This window comes from Columba livia, chromosome 14, assembly GCF_036013475.1.
Source record: "Columba livia isolate bColLiv1 breed racing homer chromosome 14, bColLiv1.pat.W.v2, whole genome shotgun sequence".
NCBI classification, from domain to species: domain Eukaryota; kingdom Metazoa; phylum Chordata; class Aves; order Columbiformes; family Columbidae; genus Columba; species Columba livia.
The window spans coordinates 3,079,444-3,097,593 of record NC_088615.1 but is presented as its reverse complement, the minus strand read 5'-3'; the positions used below and the strand labels follow the sequence as shown (position 1 = coordinate 3,097,593).

Sequence of the window (18,150 nt, the reverse complement as noted above, 5' to 3'; positions counted from 1 at the left end):
TCCAAATGGACCCCATTTTCTTACAGCATACAGCGACACAAAACCAGGCAACCACTTGATAACTTAGCAACCAGTTTAGTTTCAAGACTTTAACTATGCAAAATCTCCTGGATACACCCGTGTTCCTTCTCTTGCTCCAGAATTAATCCCCACCGGTGCACTCGCACGGCTGCTGGGCCTGGGGGGTGTAGGTGAGGAATTAAAAGCCTGATTTATGGAGGGGATGGGCGCAGAGAGGGCCCGCCTGTGGCTTTAAGAATCCAGCCATGTTCCAAGTCTCCATTGTTGGTTAATACCGGTATTATACAAACCGAGCAGAGCACGCAGGCTTCAGGAAGCACAAGACAAACCCTGACCTTTAAACGGGAGCTGGGAGAAGAGCCCCATGCAAACAAAGCTCCCAGAACCTGCCGCTCTGCAGCGTTTTCCTCTCCCCGCTCCCAACCCGCAACCCGACTCTTGTCAACTTGCCCCAGCTCGAAAACACCGCCAAGGCAAAAGGAGGCGATGACGAAGCAACGCGTGCGGTGTCCTATCGCCGAGCACAGCCCTGGCAGCAGCAGCCCCGCCGGGAGAACGGAGATACCTTGCGGTGGGGAATCTTCATGTGGCGGCGGGGATGGCGGAGGCTCCGGCGCTGCGGGACCGGCGGCTCCACCGCGGCCGGACGGGCCCAGCGGCGGCTGTCGGGAGAGTCCACGCAGGCAGCACTGCGGGGGGGACGGGGGGAGGGCCCCCTCTAAACCAGAGATGAGCTCTGCGAAGGGGGCTGGCTTTTAAACTGGGGGGGGTGGGGGGCGGTAATCCATGTTTCAGTAGGCTGTAAATGATTTTTACATTTTACATTAAATTCTCTATGTGAAATCGAAGAGGTGCTCACCCCCACTTGGGAGTATTTGGTAGTGCCAGGTGAGGCTGTGGCTCAGGAGCCTCAAGGAAACGCGTCTCCTCACAGAGAAAGTCGCTGCGGCCGCGTTTTAGTTTGATTTCTCGCTACGTATCGTCTGTTTCTGCAAGCTTGAGGCTTGATTTTTCCTCCTCCAAGTCATGTTTTGCCTTTCTGAGCCTCATCAAATCAAGCATCTCTTGCAAAGAAGCATTAAGTTCAAGCCACAGAACCAAATGTCAATTTAAATGAGAAAGCTGGGAGTTGATTAGATAAGAGCCAATGAATGTAAAATCAGACATTATGTATGGTTGTGATTACTGCTATGTAAGGTTAGAATCCGATCTATGGTCTGATGTCAATATTTATTAATGGAAGATTTCTGTTCCTGTTGCCTGGGTGGTTTCATTTTCTCCCTAGATGGACTGTTTCTAAACAAAGGCTCTGGTAACCCCCAAATATTGGAAATGTAGAGATAAAGCAACAAACACAAGTTACCTGGAGAGGAACTGGGGAAAAAAGCATACCAAAACACTAAAAAAATTAAAATACTGCATATCACCCCAAAATTTTGAATATTAGCTGCATTTGTAAAGAAAGCACAGCCTTACTCCTGACTAGCGCTTACAACCATTTAACCCAATAGTTTAACCAAAATAGTGGATACCGCAGGAGTGGGAGCTGCTGATTTCAAATGAAATTCAGACTGTTTCCTCCATCACGGTTCCAGCAGCACAGGTTGTATTTTATTGCTATTAAACCCAGTTTGGCAATGTTTTGAGATAATAAAACAATTGATTTTCCTCTTAATTCTCACGCACTCAAGCCTGCAAATCCCACCAGCCATTCCTGGTTGCTGCAAAGGAGTTAAAACTCAAGAAGATTCTGAGTAGGAAACATTCAATACAGGAATTGATCAACAGTTTCCCAAGACAATAATTGTCTACAAAAAATTGTCTCCAGCCTGGTGCAGTAGAAGCAAAAGATTTGTGCATTTCATCCTCAATTGGATGCATTAAAATACAAATGGCCCATTCTACCCAATTAATATGATCATGTTGCATAATCCATACAGCTAGAAAACAGAAAACTAGTTCAGTTTCTTATCTGACATCCATAAAATGCTGTCAAAACTATTTTGATCCCTCTCATCAAATAACTCTTTATAAGGTTTACCCACTTCCTTCACATCTGAAATAGTTTTTCAGATCAATATTAAGGGGCTGATGATTGCTTTAAAAACACAGTTAAGCGTATCTGCTTGCTCAGAGAGATTCCGCACGGTGCCAGTTCTCATCATTCTGATTTATCTCTTCTCTCTGAAATTCAGAGCTGCTGTCAACTCTCCCAGTGCCTGTACGTGTGCTCTGACCTCATGCTACTTCTAAAATCTTCCTTTTTGTGCATGTTTAGTCTTTAGAGACTGTTTCACACTCGCAGCTTTCACCCAGATACTGTTCACATCCCAGTTTTACAGGAACGCTGCACGGTGCTAGAAGACGTACTTCCCTGCTTCTTTAATCCACTTCCCCTTGCACGATTTCCAGGCAATAACCTTATATCCTGAACTGAGCCATAGGATATTTCGGTAATAAAACAATCTGCCGTTATAAAGTATTTAAAGACATTTCAGTGTCACTTAACAAGGAAATATTTAGTCAATCTACTACTATTACAGTAATGCTCCAATTGCCATCTGGAAGGCCCAGATTCAAAAATCAGGCTCTGGATCCCAGGCGCAGCTCACGGAGGCCGAATAGACGGTCAAGACGATGTAATTAGTCTGCAGGGAAAGGCTCCTGCAGGCTGGCACTGGCCATGCGGCACACTCGGGTGGGTAAAAATAACAGAGTGAAATGGCAGCTGCTCAGCAAAGGAAGAGGATTTGAGCAGGGATAAAAATACACCTTAAAAAGAGGGGGGAAAATGGCAAAATGCCTGTCAAAAGCATTAAAAGGTAATATTGAATGTACTGAATCCATGATAGTTAGGATTCTCCTTTGAAGCTCCCGCAGGAAACACTATTTATTTCATACAGCAAGACCCAAGCACATAGTTATTATTACTGTCCTAAGCAACGCCAAGGCCAGCACAGCCTAATCGCCCCGGACAAGAAGTCCACACCGTGAATGGATTTTGTTACATTTTGAAGAATTCCTACTTATCGTTTTGTGAGGAGATCCACAACCTGCTGCTCCGAACATACCACATAAGGATAGAAATTATTTCCAAGAGACGGCAGGTTCCAAACTGGGACCGATATCTATTATTGTGTCCATACCCTTGAAGCTGTTTTGAAGGTGTATTTTAACACAGCACCTCTTTCTCTGCAGGTCTGTTACAATAGGAAAGGGGGTGGTGGTGGCGTTATGTGCTGAACTCATGCTGAATCAACACGAAAGCCTCTCAAAGACTCACAAGATAGCAGTGAGACCTATTAGATCATCTAAATTATTTCCATGCCATTCTGAGATTGCTCTCTGCAGTATGTTTTATTAGTGTCTTGCCCAGGCTATTTTTAAAGCCTCAGACCCAGAAGCTTTTCCTTTCTGAGCGTCTCCAGCTTCAGTTTAAAAGCACCGTATGCTCTGATTAACCCGTTTAAAATGCAAAACAAAAAGCTTCTTATGGGTCTGCTTGTTGAACTGCAGGTGTTTGAAATGGCAAGGACGACTTGAACTGACAACCGGAATTTGTCACATTTTAAGATTTCTAAAGCCAAGGTTTTTAAAGATCGCTTGCAACCGGCTTACAGAAAGGTGAGGCAAGAAAAGTGCAAACGGGAGACAGAATCTGTGTTAAGAAATAATCATGTACCAACTGATACAGATGGGAAGAAAAGAAACACAAAAGACTCGTGATCGCATGAGCCCTTCTCCAGACTTGCCTTGAAATCTGCTTGGTAGCAGGAAGTTACAGTTTTTTTCCAGCTGTAGCTGTAGTTTAACTAAAGGTGTTTCCTCTCCTCACAAATCCCACCCCACTTACAGCCCATCACTGCAGCGTTACCACAACACGGCAGATGCTGGTTGGAATAAAGATCCATTCCTAAATATATATCGGCAAAGAGGTGATTGTTTAAGTCTGCTGTGCCAGATAAGCTGCAGTCAAATTCAGTGTACTGCGTGTTTCACTATAAGCAAACTCAATGTTTTTGCTGAGGAAAATGAGACTTCACAACAAAGTATTTCATGTAGGATCACTTAGATTTTTCATCTCCATTTGGAGGCTTTTTCTTTGTAGTTTCACAACTATTAGCCATGAAACAGAACCATTTATAAAGAACTTAAGAAATAATTCCCAAATAATACCTGATGGCTAATACTGCGTTCTGATCAGTGTGATCCAACGCACACAGAACTTTAGACAAACCACAGATGACCCTGCAGAGGGATTAACTGTCAAGCTCAAGCAGGAATTAATGTGTCTCAGAACTCTCTGTGTTCTTCGCTGACACACTTACTCCATCGTTCTCAACACATAGTAAGCACTCAATACCATATTGCAATTGCAAAGAATCTTTTCAAAGCATTTAAACTAAAAATCATACCACTGTGCAGAACTACCCTTGTTTAGGTGCTACACACATACGAACCTGACTCTGTTAAATTCAAATTTCAAGGTAAATATGGTATGTTCCATGCCGGGGGCATGGGGTGTTGCCAGACAGCAAATAAAACAAATGAAAGCTATTACTACTTGTCATTAATAAAAGCCCGGCCCCCACAACATAAAGAGGAAATGTATTTTGGTTTTTTTAACTCATTTGGCATTACTTTTATCTACGGCAAAGACTCCTTGTGATTTCAAGAGGAAAGTGTATTTCGGGGTGTTCTCATCACAGCACCGGGGATGTGAAATGCAAGTGATCGCCAGTTTCTGTGCAAGACTCACTATTAAAACAAGTCGCATTTCACTAACAGCACAAGCTTTGATAGCAAACGAAATTAGCTTTCAGAAACCACAAACGCAGGTTTGTTTCTTCCACCGGTCTCATGACCGGTAACAAAACTCAACGCTTAGATAATGAGTTTGACTTTTACTTGTACAAGTAACCATCAAACTGAAATAGATTAGTCAAGAATAAGAAACTAGACTTCCAAATTGTATATTCAGGTTTAGATAAAATACGTAGCTAATGCTTTGAATACTTTGTAAGTTGAAGTATTTTCAAAGAAAGGTTATCCTTTGCCAAAAAGAAAAAGATAAATCCCAAGTGCGAGTCAGTTCAACCCCCTTTTCCTTTCCCAATGGTACAAAGAATTCTGCAATTCAAGGCAGCAACAACAAGAAAAGAGAGGTAAAGAACTAAAGAAAATGGTGATGAAATGCTCAGTGTTGTTGTCAAAATGCCACGGAGAAGCATCACTCTCCCCCAAGACAGCAAGAGCTCTGACTTCACCAGAAAAACACTAGTAAGCAAAAAGTTCCGCCTCGCTGAGCTGCACAAGATTCCTGAAGTCGATCATTTTCACAGGCTGCACACATTGTATCTATTAAAAACAACGCTGGCAACTTACACAAAAGATCAGCTTATGTTTGTGTTTCCCATTGTTCTGTGTCAAGACAACACACACTCAAGCGCTCATGTGTTGCAACAGCTCCATGTGGAGACAACTGAAGAAAGGAGGCCGGCCTGACAGGCATTGGGTGCACAATGCAATGGAACTTTTCCTTAACAAAACTGAATTTTCTCACTCTAAGGAAGCAGCCTTCCCTATTACGTACTGCAGGAAATAGTCTCTTTCTAAATTTACCTTTCAGTGAATCATTTTCAGCTCTCATGATGTCAATTAGTGAGTTCTCCAGCGAGTGCATGTCAAAAGTCCGTGTGCGATCCTGCAAGCAAATGCAAACAAAGCCAGTTTAGGCAACACACGGCGTGAAACAAGACCATCTAAACCAGAAAAACTTCAGGTTTGGTCTGCATTACTACAGCAGAATTAAGCAGCAACACATACACCACTAAAGTCAGGCTGATATAGGAGTATTAGAATATTCTTTAATATCAATCTGGTCTAAATTTATAATAACCAATCATTTAAGAACCCCAATTCCGTATTTAGTTTGTATTCCTTGCTATACAGTTAAACTTTGGTAAAAAGAATTTCACAGTTAGGAAGTGAAGATCCTGGGAGACAGAAATAATAAAATGGCTATTTCAGCCCAAATTTAGGAAAATTTAAATTGCAGAAACACATAGAATTTCCTTCACCTAAACTACTACCCCAACGACTTAATTCAGCTCAGTCTGTTTAAATCCTGCGTAATTACAAAGTATTCCATGTAAGCTGTGGTGTTGCAGACAGTCTGGTTTACTAGGTGACCAATTAGCTCTGATTTTTAATTCTCTAATTCACAAGCTTGGTATTCCAGGCATTACTCGACTTGAGAGAGGACTCAACAAATGGGTGGCAAGATGTCTCATGTACCTTATGGTTTCATTATCTCAAGCCATTTGAAGTATACTTACCAAATATTTAGCCTTCATATTAACCCAAGCCATCATTTAACACATGTATGGCTCCTGCTTTCCCAACTAAACCAATAAATTCCACAGCTTACAAATCTGATGCTACCTTAGTGTAAGCAACACAAAATATCCCAGCACTGCCTCCTTTTAATTAGCAAATTCAAAGTAACTGAGATTATATGTCAACTGTGGAATTAGTTTTTCTAAGAGATTCACCTCTGAACTGAGATCAAGCATGAAAAGTATCTGTCCAAATAGGAACACAAAATGTGAGCAATTCCAGACATTCGCTCTCAACTGCTCCTCTACAACTATCACTATTACAACAGTGAATATCTATCCTTTTTGTTCCTGACTCCAGCTGTGAAGCTGAATTTCTTCCAGAGCACACGGGTCCAGCTTTGATCGTTTTTAAAACCAGCGGTGAAGTGAAAAAAGGGTATTGCACAAAACCTGTTGTGTTTCAAGTTATAATGCCCTTTACTTCCCCAGCCGAAGCGGTAACGCAATATTGACTGCAGTGTTGCAAGAGACATTCGTTCTATCAGACTGATCGGTCAACTCGGACTTTAAACACCTCATAGTCTTTCAAGAGCAGGAATCCCCGAGGCTCCCGGAGTGCTGATCCATTCCCAAGTCCCCGCGTGACATTCTGACCACTAAACAAGCCTATTTTTCAATTGCATTTTCTGATAATCTTTCTCTCGGCCACAGAACAGGTGAAGTGTTTCCCCCGGACGTGCTGCATTTCAAATAGCATTAGAAAGATGAGAGTTTGGAACCATTTGCTTTATTATCCCAGCCCCAAATCAAATTTCCTATAAAAAGCCGAGTGTTGCCCTCTCTCCTCACAGTCTTTACTTCCTCAGTCATTTATATTACAAGACAATTGAGGCACCTTACAGAAACCATCGTGTGCATTTACATTCTTGAATTCTGTGGTTTTTTTACTTTCACACGTTTCCTACTGGTTGGTTCGGTTCCTGGAAGTATTTAGTTTATTGGTTTGGTTTATACGTTCCTAGTTCCTAACTAGTTCAAATCCTAGTTAAACTAAAATACCGCAGCAGGGTTGAGTAGAAGTCCTTGGTTCTGCATCCTGGACCCATCAGGATCTCACAGCCGTGTAACCCGGGAATGGATGCTCAAGACAATGTCTACATTTTCAGCAGTCCTCACAACACAGCAAAAATAACCTAAAACACCACTGGGGGCATTTTCTAAAAACCCACTGTCCCTCAGTAGCTGTTCCTTCTCCCATTCTGGCTTTCGGAGCATATTGTGTTTCTCTGTGTGGCATTAACCTCAAGTCCAACCCATGAGCAGCCACACAATTCTCATTTCACAAAGTGCACAGCCTCACTAGTTCCAAGTCTTTGTTGAATGTGTGGCACTTCACATTTCAGTCGGCCGAGAAACACAAAGGAAGAAACCCAAGCTGAGTAATTTCTAGTTGCTTGTGCTGTGTATGCACTGGAGTACGTGAGCCCAAAGAGTCTCTTGTCTGGGTTGGGTTGAGCTATCGTAACAAACAGAGAGGTTTGCTGCAATGGCAAGTTTTTAATATTGATAACAGAGAGTTTAAACATTAGAGAATAAAACACAATAGAACTGGTTTGCTGACAGGGACAGCACATTCTCCAGGGGAAGCTTCGGAGTGAACCAGCCAGCTGGCACTTGGCAGCATAAAGTCCATAAGCTTCTAATCATACTGCAAACACTTTAAAACACGACCCTGTGCACCGATACAAAAGATTAATTGGTCACATTCCTACCTGCAGCTGTCAGCAATGACAGAAAAAGGAGAACTGGCTAAAATATGGCTCACATTCACACTCAGGCTCTCCAGCGGTCCCAGTGATCTGTCCCAGCCGTGGAACAGGCTGCCACAGGCTCAGCACCCTCAGAACACTGATACGTTCTTGCCTGTCTGTGCAACAAATGGTCTCTGTGCTCACAGTGTATGGAATCACCCATCTAATCACCAGTTCACGGTGCTGAACCACCCCGGCCTCAACACCCTCGGGATGATCCGCCTTGCTCCTGGTTGCTGCAAACCGTTTGCTCTTCCACGTCTCTGCCTTTTAATGAGACGATGGCAAAAACAACATGAAGAGCCGCTGCTACCGTTACCTTGAATCTGGGTATATTCCTGAAATGGATGCAGCAGTCCACCTCTCTGGAAATGCGGAGGAATTCAAGAACTTGGTAGATAAATAAACCTGTGCACTTCTATAATTAAAAGATGTCAGTCATGGTTGTCCTAAAGAAAGACCAGCCAAAATGCCACGCTCAGCTGGTTCAGAGATTTGCACAGTGCTTATGATAAAAGAACTCCATTAATTTATTATAGTTGACTACTTGCCCTCATACTGAGGGAATCCACACTACTAGAGACAGATGACATTGGGAGTCTTTTAGAATTTGTATGCCATTTAAAGGCCTTTTACTCGAAGACTGCTTTGAAAACAGTCGCACAGATTTTTCCAGTCTTGGCTTCCCAGATGGCCAGCATGTTTTATCAGAAACTCGTATCAGAAATCAATATATGTATTATATACCAAACATAAAGAAAAGACCAATGACAGACAGGTAATGGCTATATTGCTGAAAAAATGTGTAACTATAAACTTAATTCCTTAACATAAAAAAGCTGTAATGGTCAAGATATTGATCATTTGCTGGTAACCAAGTGTGAGCTTTTCTCAGACACATGTTAGTTGTGAGTTACAAAGCACACAAGCCACACTGCACTTGGCAAAAAGGTGATGTTTTCTCCAAGAGACATCATGGAGAATGAGTAACAGTATTGCAGTGTTTTTGATGGATCAATTCACAAAGTTACTGTGCTTTCCGTGGAGCTGGATAGCTTACTGTAGACTTGTGTTCTTTAGTTATAAAGAAAAGACAGAGGGGTAACGACTTCCCTGGTACAGAGTACGTACGCTTCAGTAACAACATAAGTTAACACCAGCCTGGTCTTATTTATGCAGGTTGATCACAAGAACTCGGCTTTACATGGCTTGTTTAGGGCATCTAAAATTTGGCTTTGTCAGAGGGCTAAAGGGCACATGAACTTATCCTTGGGAAACAGAACAGAGGCAGAAGGACGGCAGGTTGAAAACAAGGCCACCAAAAAAATGTCTACCACAAAGCAAGAAATCAACCTGCGCTCTTAATATGCTCCAACATTTCCAAGGACAGTCAGTAAACATAATTTTGAATAAGGAGTATTGTGTTGTTTTCACAATAATATAGGAGAGGTGACAGCTAGCAGATCTGGTTGAGAGCTGTCGAGACTGTAAATATTGTACAACAGCAAACACGACAGTTCTGCCTATACACCAGCCAGCTGTCTACAGAAAATAAAACCATTCTGATTGCCTCACTGTCTAGAAACCGTCTAGAAGTGTGCAGAGTTCTCACACTAATGCAACCTCATTGCTAAAGTATAGAGAGCAGAACTCAGGAGTTGTACTCTGGAGCCACTTGTAAATAGGAAATCACTAAATTCTAATTGCTATTTCAGTTTTCTTTTTCAAAGCCCAAAGACATTTCATTCCATAAAGAAAGTCACCTGGTAGTAAGCATGTAGGGCATATACTGGGACATCCTCCTGTGCAAGAGAAATTAAACATTAATGTTTCATAAACAGGAAGATCATACTTGGCACTTCAGAATCCCATACCTAAATTCTCTTGCACGTCTGAAAAATGTACATCTAATCTAACTATTAAAGTGCAGTGTTTAATCTGTACCCACGGCATTATCATCATCTGAACAATTAAGATACCAGAACCTGAGAGTTTCTACTCAGTGCTTCCCACCATGGGGCTCCCAAGGCTAAAAACCCGAGTGTACAAAGAGCAAAGGCTGGCAAGGTACGAGCACTGGCCGGGGGCAAAGGCCAGGCCTAAGCCTATAAAATACTATTTCCCTGAAGACAGAGACATCAATAATAATGCAAAGTATGCCACTGCGTTAAGCAATTATTGAGGGTGATTACACAGTATTTATGGAGTACGTGTAGTTGTAAAACTGGGGCTTATTTTCTATATTTACATCTCTGCCAAACCAGAATGTTTGTGAAAATGAGCAAACTCACAACTCATTACAGTACAGGAAGCCTGAAACTTGCTGAAACCTTGTGTGTATTTCCCACCATTAAAAAGCCTTGTGTCTCAGGCAAAGTCAAGGTTGTAGGGAGAAGTAAAATTGGAGGTAGCAAATACAAGTTCCACATATTTCTTTTAATTGCGAAGCAAATTTGGACTTGATTATGCTTCTGGGTAAGCTCCTCCTGCTTCCCACCACCCTGCAAATGCTGGATTCCAGCTCCTAGTCCGGCATCCAGTGAATTAAAGGCTTTGAATAAACAGGTTTTTCCTGAAAGGATGTTGCTGTGTGCTGCCCTCATAATCTTCTATAGCTTCACCAAGGAACAACAAGGAAAAGCTGGAAAAGTTAAGTGACGCACAACACAGGAGGTTTTTTGGGAGGGAGCACTCCTAGTTTAGTCCAACTTGAGCTTTTTTTTACGTGCTAGAAATTACAGACCTCTATAAAAATGTCCAGTAACGCAGATTCTATTTTAGTCACATATTTCTTATGTATCTTCTAGGAATTATTTTCCACAATATCTCGCGTTCTCGCTCTTTATGTCGGGCTGCTAAGTATGCAGCTTTCAAAGCAAAATGCTTCATAAGAGCACTCCTTTTCATCTTAGGAAAATACAAACATAATTCAAATAGCTTCTAACAAAAGCTCTCTTTAAAAAGAAACCCCGAGGTCAAAAACAAGCAGGAGGGCCAAAGCCAAAGTATTAACGTCAGTAGTAAGTTTATAAAACAAGAACAGTGTTAACTTCCACAGTACTGAACTTGTGCATGTCATACCACATTAGAGTGCCTCTAATTCCAGAGATCAGTGGCTGTGGGGAACAGCAGACAAGACACTAATTACTACACAAGTGATGTAGTTACAGAAAAATGGGTGAACAGACATCTAAAAATCCACCTTCAAGTATTTACTCTCTTTTCAAATGATAGCATGAAATTGCTTGCTGTTTCTAGACTAAAAAGCCTGCAGAACTCTGCGAAACAAACAGGCAGCCAGCCATCATGGTTTGGGAAAAGGTTCCTCAAAAACAAAGAACAAATATTAAAATAGAGAGGCATGGTAAAGAAATTTGCAAAATTCATTTCAGAGGAAAGATTGGCAAATTAATTCCAGTGCCCCGTGAATTTGTTTAAAGCGCTCATTAAATCAACCCATTTCTATGGGCAAACAAATCCTGACGTATAGCTCAGAATTCCAACACGTTCTGTAATCACGTATGTGTTTTCTCAACCATTCCTTATCTGCCTGGGGGAAGAGAAAGTCTCTCTGGCACAGCCCCTCGGTGGATTTGGAAGGGGTTTTAGACCTGGAAACCAGCCACTGCAGGAGAAAGGAAAAAACATTCTGAACAAGTGGATATAATGAACCGCTCTCGTACAAAATTCTTTGAAATGGGCAGTTATTTTCAAGCCCGATTCCAGGAAGAAACACGAATTATTTTTAAGCATTTTTACAGAAAGCTGAACCCTATTGCTTAACTTGCTCTCGCCTTCAAAGGCCTATTTAAAAAACATGGTCACACGTTTGAAGACGAGATCTGGAGACCTGGAAATGCCTATCAGAGCAAGATTTACACATTGCATAACAGGCAGGATGTTCCACTCTCCCGAGGAAGTGCAAGTACGCGGCCAAAGGAAAGGCAGAACAATCTCCAGGGCAATGCTGCACTAAATGCAATTACTGAGCACTTTGTTTGTCAGTGCTGCTGGGAGAGAAGGAGAAGGAATTCTTTTTTAAAAACCAGTGACTTTGTAAGACGCAAAAGTCTTGCATTTTCGTGTATTAATTCTCAGGGAAGGCTGTTATATTCAAAAGACTAGTTTTTTAAATCAGGAACCATTTTTTCGTTTGGAGACCATTTCCTTTTGAAATGAACGCACAAAGAACAATGGCTTTTCTCTTTTCAAAAGATCTCTGAAGGGGGAAGGCTGCCCCGTGGCTAAAGCACGGTATCAAAACTTAATTTCATTAACAGCTCTGGTAACAAGTCTTCTCTGACCTTGCATCCAGTTCCACCTCTGCAACAAGAGACCCCTACAGATGCTTCTGAAGCGTCACTGGACACAATTCCAAACCATTGTTTTAAAAAGCACATTTTGTGTGCAGCTCTCAACACCAAGCAAGCAACCATCAAACTGCAAGATTATCAAAGAGATCAGCAGAGTATTTTCCTTTCAGCTGCGCTATCGCAAGCATCTGAAGGCCAGGGGAAGAAATATTGGAAGTGAACAGTAGTTTGCATTGGTGGCTTGGAGGGACATTGTGCAACGTTGTCCTCTCCGAAGAGGAAACGAGCACTTACCCTTGGTCACCCTACGACTTCCAGCAAAACGGAGACTTGTGTGTTTCACCAAGCTTGGGAGCGGAGACAAGCGGGGAGGGGAAAAGAACTGATCCCCAGATATTTGCAATTGCTGGGTTACATCTTGCCTCCTAAAGAAACTAATTTTCACTAGATTGCAGCAACACTTGTTAATGATTTAAGCAGCAAAACATAAATATTAAATGAAAGGGATAGTTGTATCAAATTACTCCATTATGTTGCTGCAGCAAAGACAGCTTTCAATTATTTCCTAAATAGGAATCTAAGAAGATTCCAGTAACAAAATAGCCTTGTCCACTACATGATTGCATCTTCAAAGATACTTCATATCTATACATATCCATGAACACAAATATATGATAAGCAAAACTCCTTATTTCTGCTTTGAGCTGGGGATACAACCAGCAGAATCAAGAAAAAAGACATCAAAACAAAGGTCAAATTTCACCTCATTTGTTTCCAGCAATTCAAAAATTCCGTGTGCTTTCAACACACAGATGAGCCAGTGAGCGAGGGAGCTAAAGGTTTGATACCAAAAAAGTTCTAAAAAGCAGTTGTCCGAGATGGCTTCAAAATTAATCCGCATCTTCCTGGGTGTGCAGTGCCCAGATTGCTGCCCCGCTCCTTTCTTCAACAAGTGACAGTACCAGACTGGAAAGCACTTCACTCCAACACTTTCCTTTCCTTGGCATCGAGAAGTGTCAGACTCGGTCTTGACATGTACAGCTTCACCTTGGTGTTTATGTAAACAGATCCCAACACGCTACACAAAAATTATTTCTTTACCGCTATCAAAATACGCGCGTCTGATATTTTATGTTTGGAACATAACCCAGAAGTCAAGGTCGACTTTGCCAATTTCCTGAAATTCCCTTGATGTCAAAGCGAGCCCGTTCCCGTCGCTGTGTGTATATTTGGGCCGTGCACACGGCAGCAAGGACACACTTGATCTCATTCTGTCACTCCGAACATCAGCTGCGTGTCAGGGTACAGGATGAATTGAACTGGGAGCCAAGTCTCACTGCAGCGAGGCTGAAAAAAGCCCGACTGCAGCTGCGTCCCTTTTTCTAATGCTTCCAGTGCCTAAATTTGGCATGCTGGACCCAGGTTCATTATATTCATTACAAATTCTGACATTAAAATCCCTTATTACTACGCATTCTACATTTACAAGGGCTCTACCTGGTTATTGGACCAGCTCAGAGCTCTGCAGCAGAAAAAAGGTCTCGAAAGGGAAGTTCTTGGCAGCAGCTCCTCAGCTGTCAGGGGCTGCAGAGGCTGGACAGGCCCTGCAAACCCACCCACACTGCACAATTTACCAAAAAACGAACCGTTCCTGCATCTGAATCCACAAAGTCATTATTAAATATATTTACATTTCTCTAGGGTTTATAACATGAGACGTATCGCACGTTTTTTATCTACAAATCTTTGAAATTACTATTAAGTAGGTCACCCTGGTTCTTACGGCGTGGCTAGAAATGCTGCAATCATTTGGAAATCTTTACTTTTGCCCTCATTTGAGGATCTTGAAAAACAACCCACTCCATGTAAAAGAACTTTGGGGTTTTGGATTCAGCCTAAAGGAGTTTACAAAAGGTGCACACACATAAAAGCTGGGTTTAGCTAGTGGTCAGATGAAGAGTACTTCTGTTTTAAATTTACTGCAAATTAGGTTTAGCGTTATACAGTTATTTTTAAGTTCATAAAAAGCCGGCCTAGGAGGAGAGGCTGAACGGCCAGAAGACCTGCCAGGATGAGACCGTATTAAAATACAGGAGACCACCAGCTGAAACTTGTCCAGATCTATTTTTGGTGATGATTTAATGGCCCGTAACCAAAACATGCTGCCATTACTGAGGAAAGCAAACTGCGTTCATTACCATCCTGTAACAAAAAAGTTTGCAAAACATACTACAGCATTTATGTTGCATTAGGAGTCCGTATGATACTGTAAAACAAAGTACAATCACTTCATACTTTTGCTCAGATGTGGTGCATCCTCAAATCATTCCGAAGGCCTCAGATCAGGCAGCACTTTTTTCCTTACTCCTCTTAGTAGATACACTTGCTATTTGTAACTAAATTTGTTCGTCGACTATTTCTCAATGTGTGTAAGTATTAAGCTGAAGGGAATTGAATAATATGGATATCTGGTGGGCAACATATGACAAGCACTATTACAAAAAAAATAATAGCTCAGAAGGCAGTTCACACTGTAGCATTTTAAGTTAGACATGTATTTCTTTTAGTTGCAAGCACGGAAGTCATACAATCAGGTGGTACTGTTCAAGCCTCCCCCCCTTCCTAGGGCATTTTAATGCACTTACATGTTATTTTTCTTATGGATATAACAGCACATGCTCACCTGAAAAGGAAAAATGTTGTCAGCTCTATTCAGACTGTCTTCCATCCACGATTTCGGAGCGAAGGCTGAGCTGGGTCGAGCATATTTCTGCAGCTGGATATGATTGCTTGCAAAATTCTTCTTTAAGGGCGAGATGGAGTTGAGGGGCGTGATCCCTCCATTCAGTCCCCTGCGGTGGTCTCGGCCTTGGGACCCCCCCCACCCACCGTATCCACCGCCACCGGGGCTCCACGAAGAGGGGGTCGGCGATGGACTTTGGTAGCTGCTCCACGGAGAAGGTGGCTTGTTAAGATTATTAGCCAAATGAGGCAATTGATTAAAAGCAGCATTTCTATGTGCAAAGGGAGGCGGGTGAGGACTTGCAGGAGACCTCCTCTGTTGCTGATGCTGATTGTGGTGATGCTGAAAATGGGGGTGATGAGGGTGGTGCTGAGAAAGGGGTCCGATCTGGGGGGAAAAGCTACCACCAAAGCCAGGGCTGACGTGATGTGGGAAATTCTGAAACAGCAGAGCACCATTATTAGCCGAGGCAGCAGGGACCCCTCCCTGGTGAAAAAAACTTGCATCTTCATTGATTATTGTAGAAGAAGAAGGAGCTATAGCTGCAGACCAGTTGCTAAAACCAGTCAGAGAAGATGCAGTGGATGTCAAGGGCTGTGTCGAAGTACCCAGCCCCGAAGCCTCTTGATAATCAAATCCTGTCAACACCGGCGATTCGATTCGTATTTTCTCTTTTCCATTGCCGTTCTCTGAAGAACTATCGCCCTGATTTTCCTCAGTTTTAGTTTTCTCAGGTTCAGAGAGCATGCCTGCTTCCTGACTTTGGCCAGGGGAAAGCTGCTGTTTTTCTAGGGACTCCTGCTTTTCCTGTTGCTGAGTTTTAGATTTTTCTGACCCCAGAATCTCATCCTGAATATTATGGGCAGCTGGAGCAGGAAAGAGCCAAGCTGACCCAGCACTACTGCCATTGGCAGCTGTGTTATTATTTATAAAAGCAGCAGGGCTGGGGGCTGCATTTTGATGATGGTGTGGAGGCTGCAGATGGGGATGAAATCTGACTGGAAAAGCTGACTTATTTCCAGTGTTGTTTTGCACTAACACTCCAAACCCGTAATCCCCCATTTATTATATTTAGGGTTTGAATCCTCCCTGTTAGAACAAGTTGATGTTTAGTGTTTATCTCGTCCTCTTCTGAGGTGAGATTTGTAAGTATCCGGTTTTTAGCTAGATATTCCAGTTTCTCCCTCCACAGTATTTATTTCAGATTTGGATAAAGATGTTTGGGTTTTTTTTTTTGCACAAGACAGATCTCTTCAACTATTAAAACGTGTCAATTTGTGTCCGTTTCCTTCCTTTGGCCAGGAGGAAGGGAAAAATAAATCTTTGGTTCACAAAATAAGAGGTTTCCTTTTTCTAAAGGAAATGCACTGCAATGAGAGAAAAAGCTTCTGAGGAATAAGGATAAAGAGACTCTAACTATCCTGTTTTTTTCCTCCTCAGCAGCCTCGACTCGCCCATAAATGAGTTAAGAGGGAAGCAAAAAAAAAAATATACAATGATGTCTGGTCCCCCAACCCCTTGGCAGCAAAAAATAGATTTAAATCTGGAATAATTTAATACATCTCTATAATCTAATATATATTTGTGTCCTGTTCAAAAAGAGTCTTTGCTGTGGGTAAGGGAAAAACGTATCTCAGCACTCAGGTGAAAAGCAGGGGGTGAGTTACAGAAGAAGCTTTTTCCCGTTCTATTAGTTTTAACCTATTATATTTAGTAATAATATACACTGTGTGTGTGTGTATGCGCGTGTGTGGTTGTTTAAAGGGGTAAGATCTTATCTCAGGAAATTAGTATTCTATGTGTGCTGGGTGGGGAGTGAGTTGTGCAGAAGGGTGGATTCTTGATGCTGCTCCTTTTGGGCTGGGTTTCTGAGCTCGCCAGACTCGCTTCTTATTTACGATCCAATATTCGCGTGTCCCTTCATACGAGTCCCGGCTGTCTGAAGAGGAAGATTTTCATCTCAGAAAAAAACACCACAGCGTTCGGGAAAAGGGAAGGGAGGGGACGGCGAGTTGTGCAGGAGGAAGGGGAAGGAGGTTGTTTTTTTTCTTGCTCTCGCTGCTGCCGGGAGGGCGGTTTGCGGTGCGGGGCTCTCACCTCCTTCCACCGCGATCCGTGGGTTCCCCCGGGGCTGGATCCGTCCGGGGGTGTTTTTTCCTCCGCGGGGACGCGTTGTCCAGCGGGGCAGGGCCGGGCCGGGCCGGGCTCGCCAGGCCCCGGGTGTCTCTGGGGTGCCCCCCGCGGTGTCCCCCCCTCCCTCGCAAGAGTCGGGGAAGGCAGGAGGGGTTTGTTTTACCTCAGGAGAGGCGCAGGCTCCGGCAGGGAGGGGAAGGTGCAGGCGGCGGGGGGCCGGGCTCCTCTCTCCCCCATGGAAGGTGTTTAACCGGTTCTCCCGAATCGCCCGGGGGTGACGGGACGGGGTCTCGGCCGCCTGGCGCAGCGGAGGGGGGGCCCGGCGGGACTAACCGGGGCGCGGGGTCCGGCGGCGGCTCCTCGGCACAGTCCTTCCCCTGCTGCGCGTCTTCTGGGCTCCAGCCGGGCTGCCGTCCCCCTCATGTACACCGGCCGGGCACCGGAGGCTCGCCGGGGGGGACGCTGTGCCGGGAGGTGGAAGGAGGGGGGAGGCTCCACGGGCGACAGCGACAGAAGGCGGGGGTTGGGGGGGAGGACGGGCGAGAGCGACACCGGCTCCGGGGAGTCGGAAGGCGCTTCGGTAGCCGCGACGGGTCTTCCGCGCGAAGCCTTCGCCGCTGCCTTGTTTTGCCTCTTCTTTTTTTTTTTTTTCTGTCTTCTTCCCCTCCCCCCCACCCCCCCAGCAGCCGCCGCTTCCTGCCTCGGTGCCGCAGCCGGTGCCTCCCTCCTCCCCGCTCGGCCGCTGCCGAGCCCCGTCTCCTCAGGACCGAGCTGCCGCACGAAATGAC

The 18,150-nt window shown here is 43.7% G+C and overlaps 1 protein-coding gene across 2 annotated transcripts in view; it reads right to left on the bottom strand.

The window, feature by feature from the left end:
• Positions 1–18,150, bottom strand: part of CPEB4 (cytoplasmic polyadenylation element binding protein 4) — a 43,438-nt gene extending 25,288 nt beyond the window's left edge. Inside the window, exons 1-3 of one of the 2 annotated variants that reach the window (XM_021288926.2) lie at positions 17,526–18,150; positions 15,170–17,168; positions 5,644–5,725 (exon numbers count right to left, since the gene is read on the bottom strand). In XM_021288926.2, coding sequence (XP_021144601.1) covers positions 5,644–5,725; positions 15,170–16,291 — 1,204 coding nt within the window. In that variant the 5' untranslated portion in view covers positions 16,292–17,168; positions 17,526–18,150. Of the gene's footprint in view, positions 1–5,643; positions 5,726–15,169 lie in introns of both variants that reach the window. The other variant, XM_005503315.4, reaches the window with a different exon arrangement.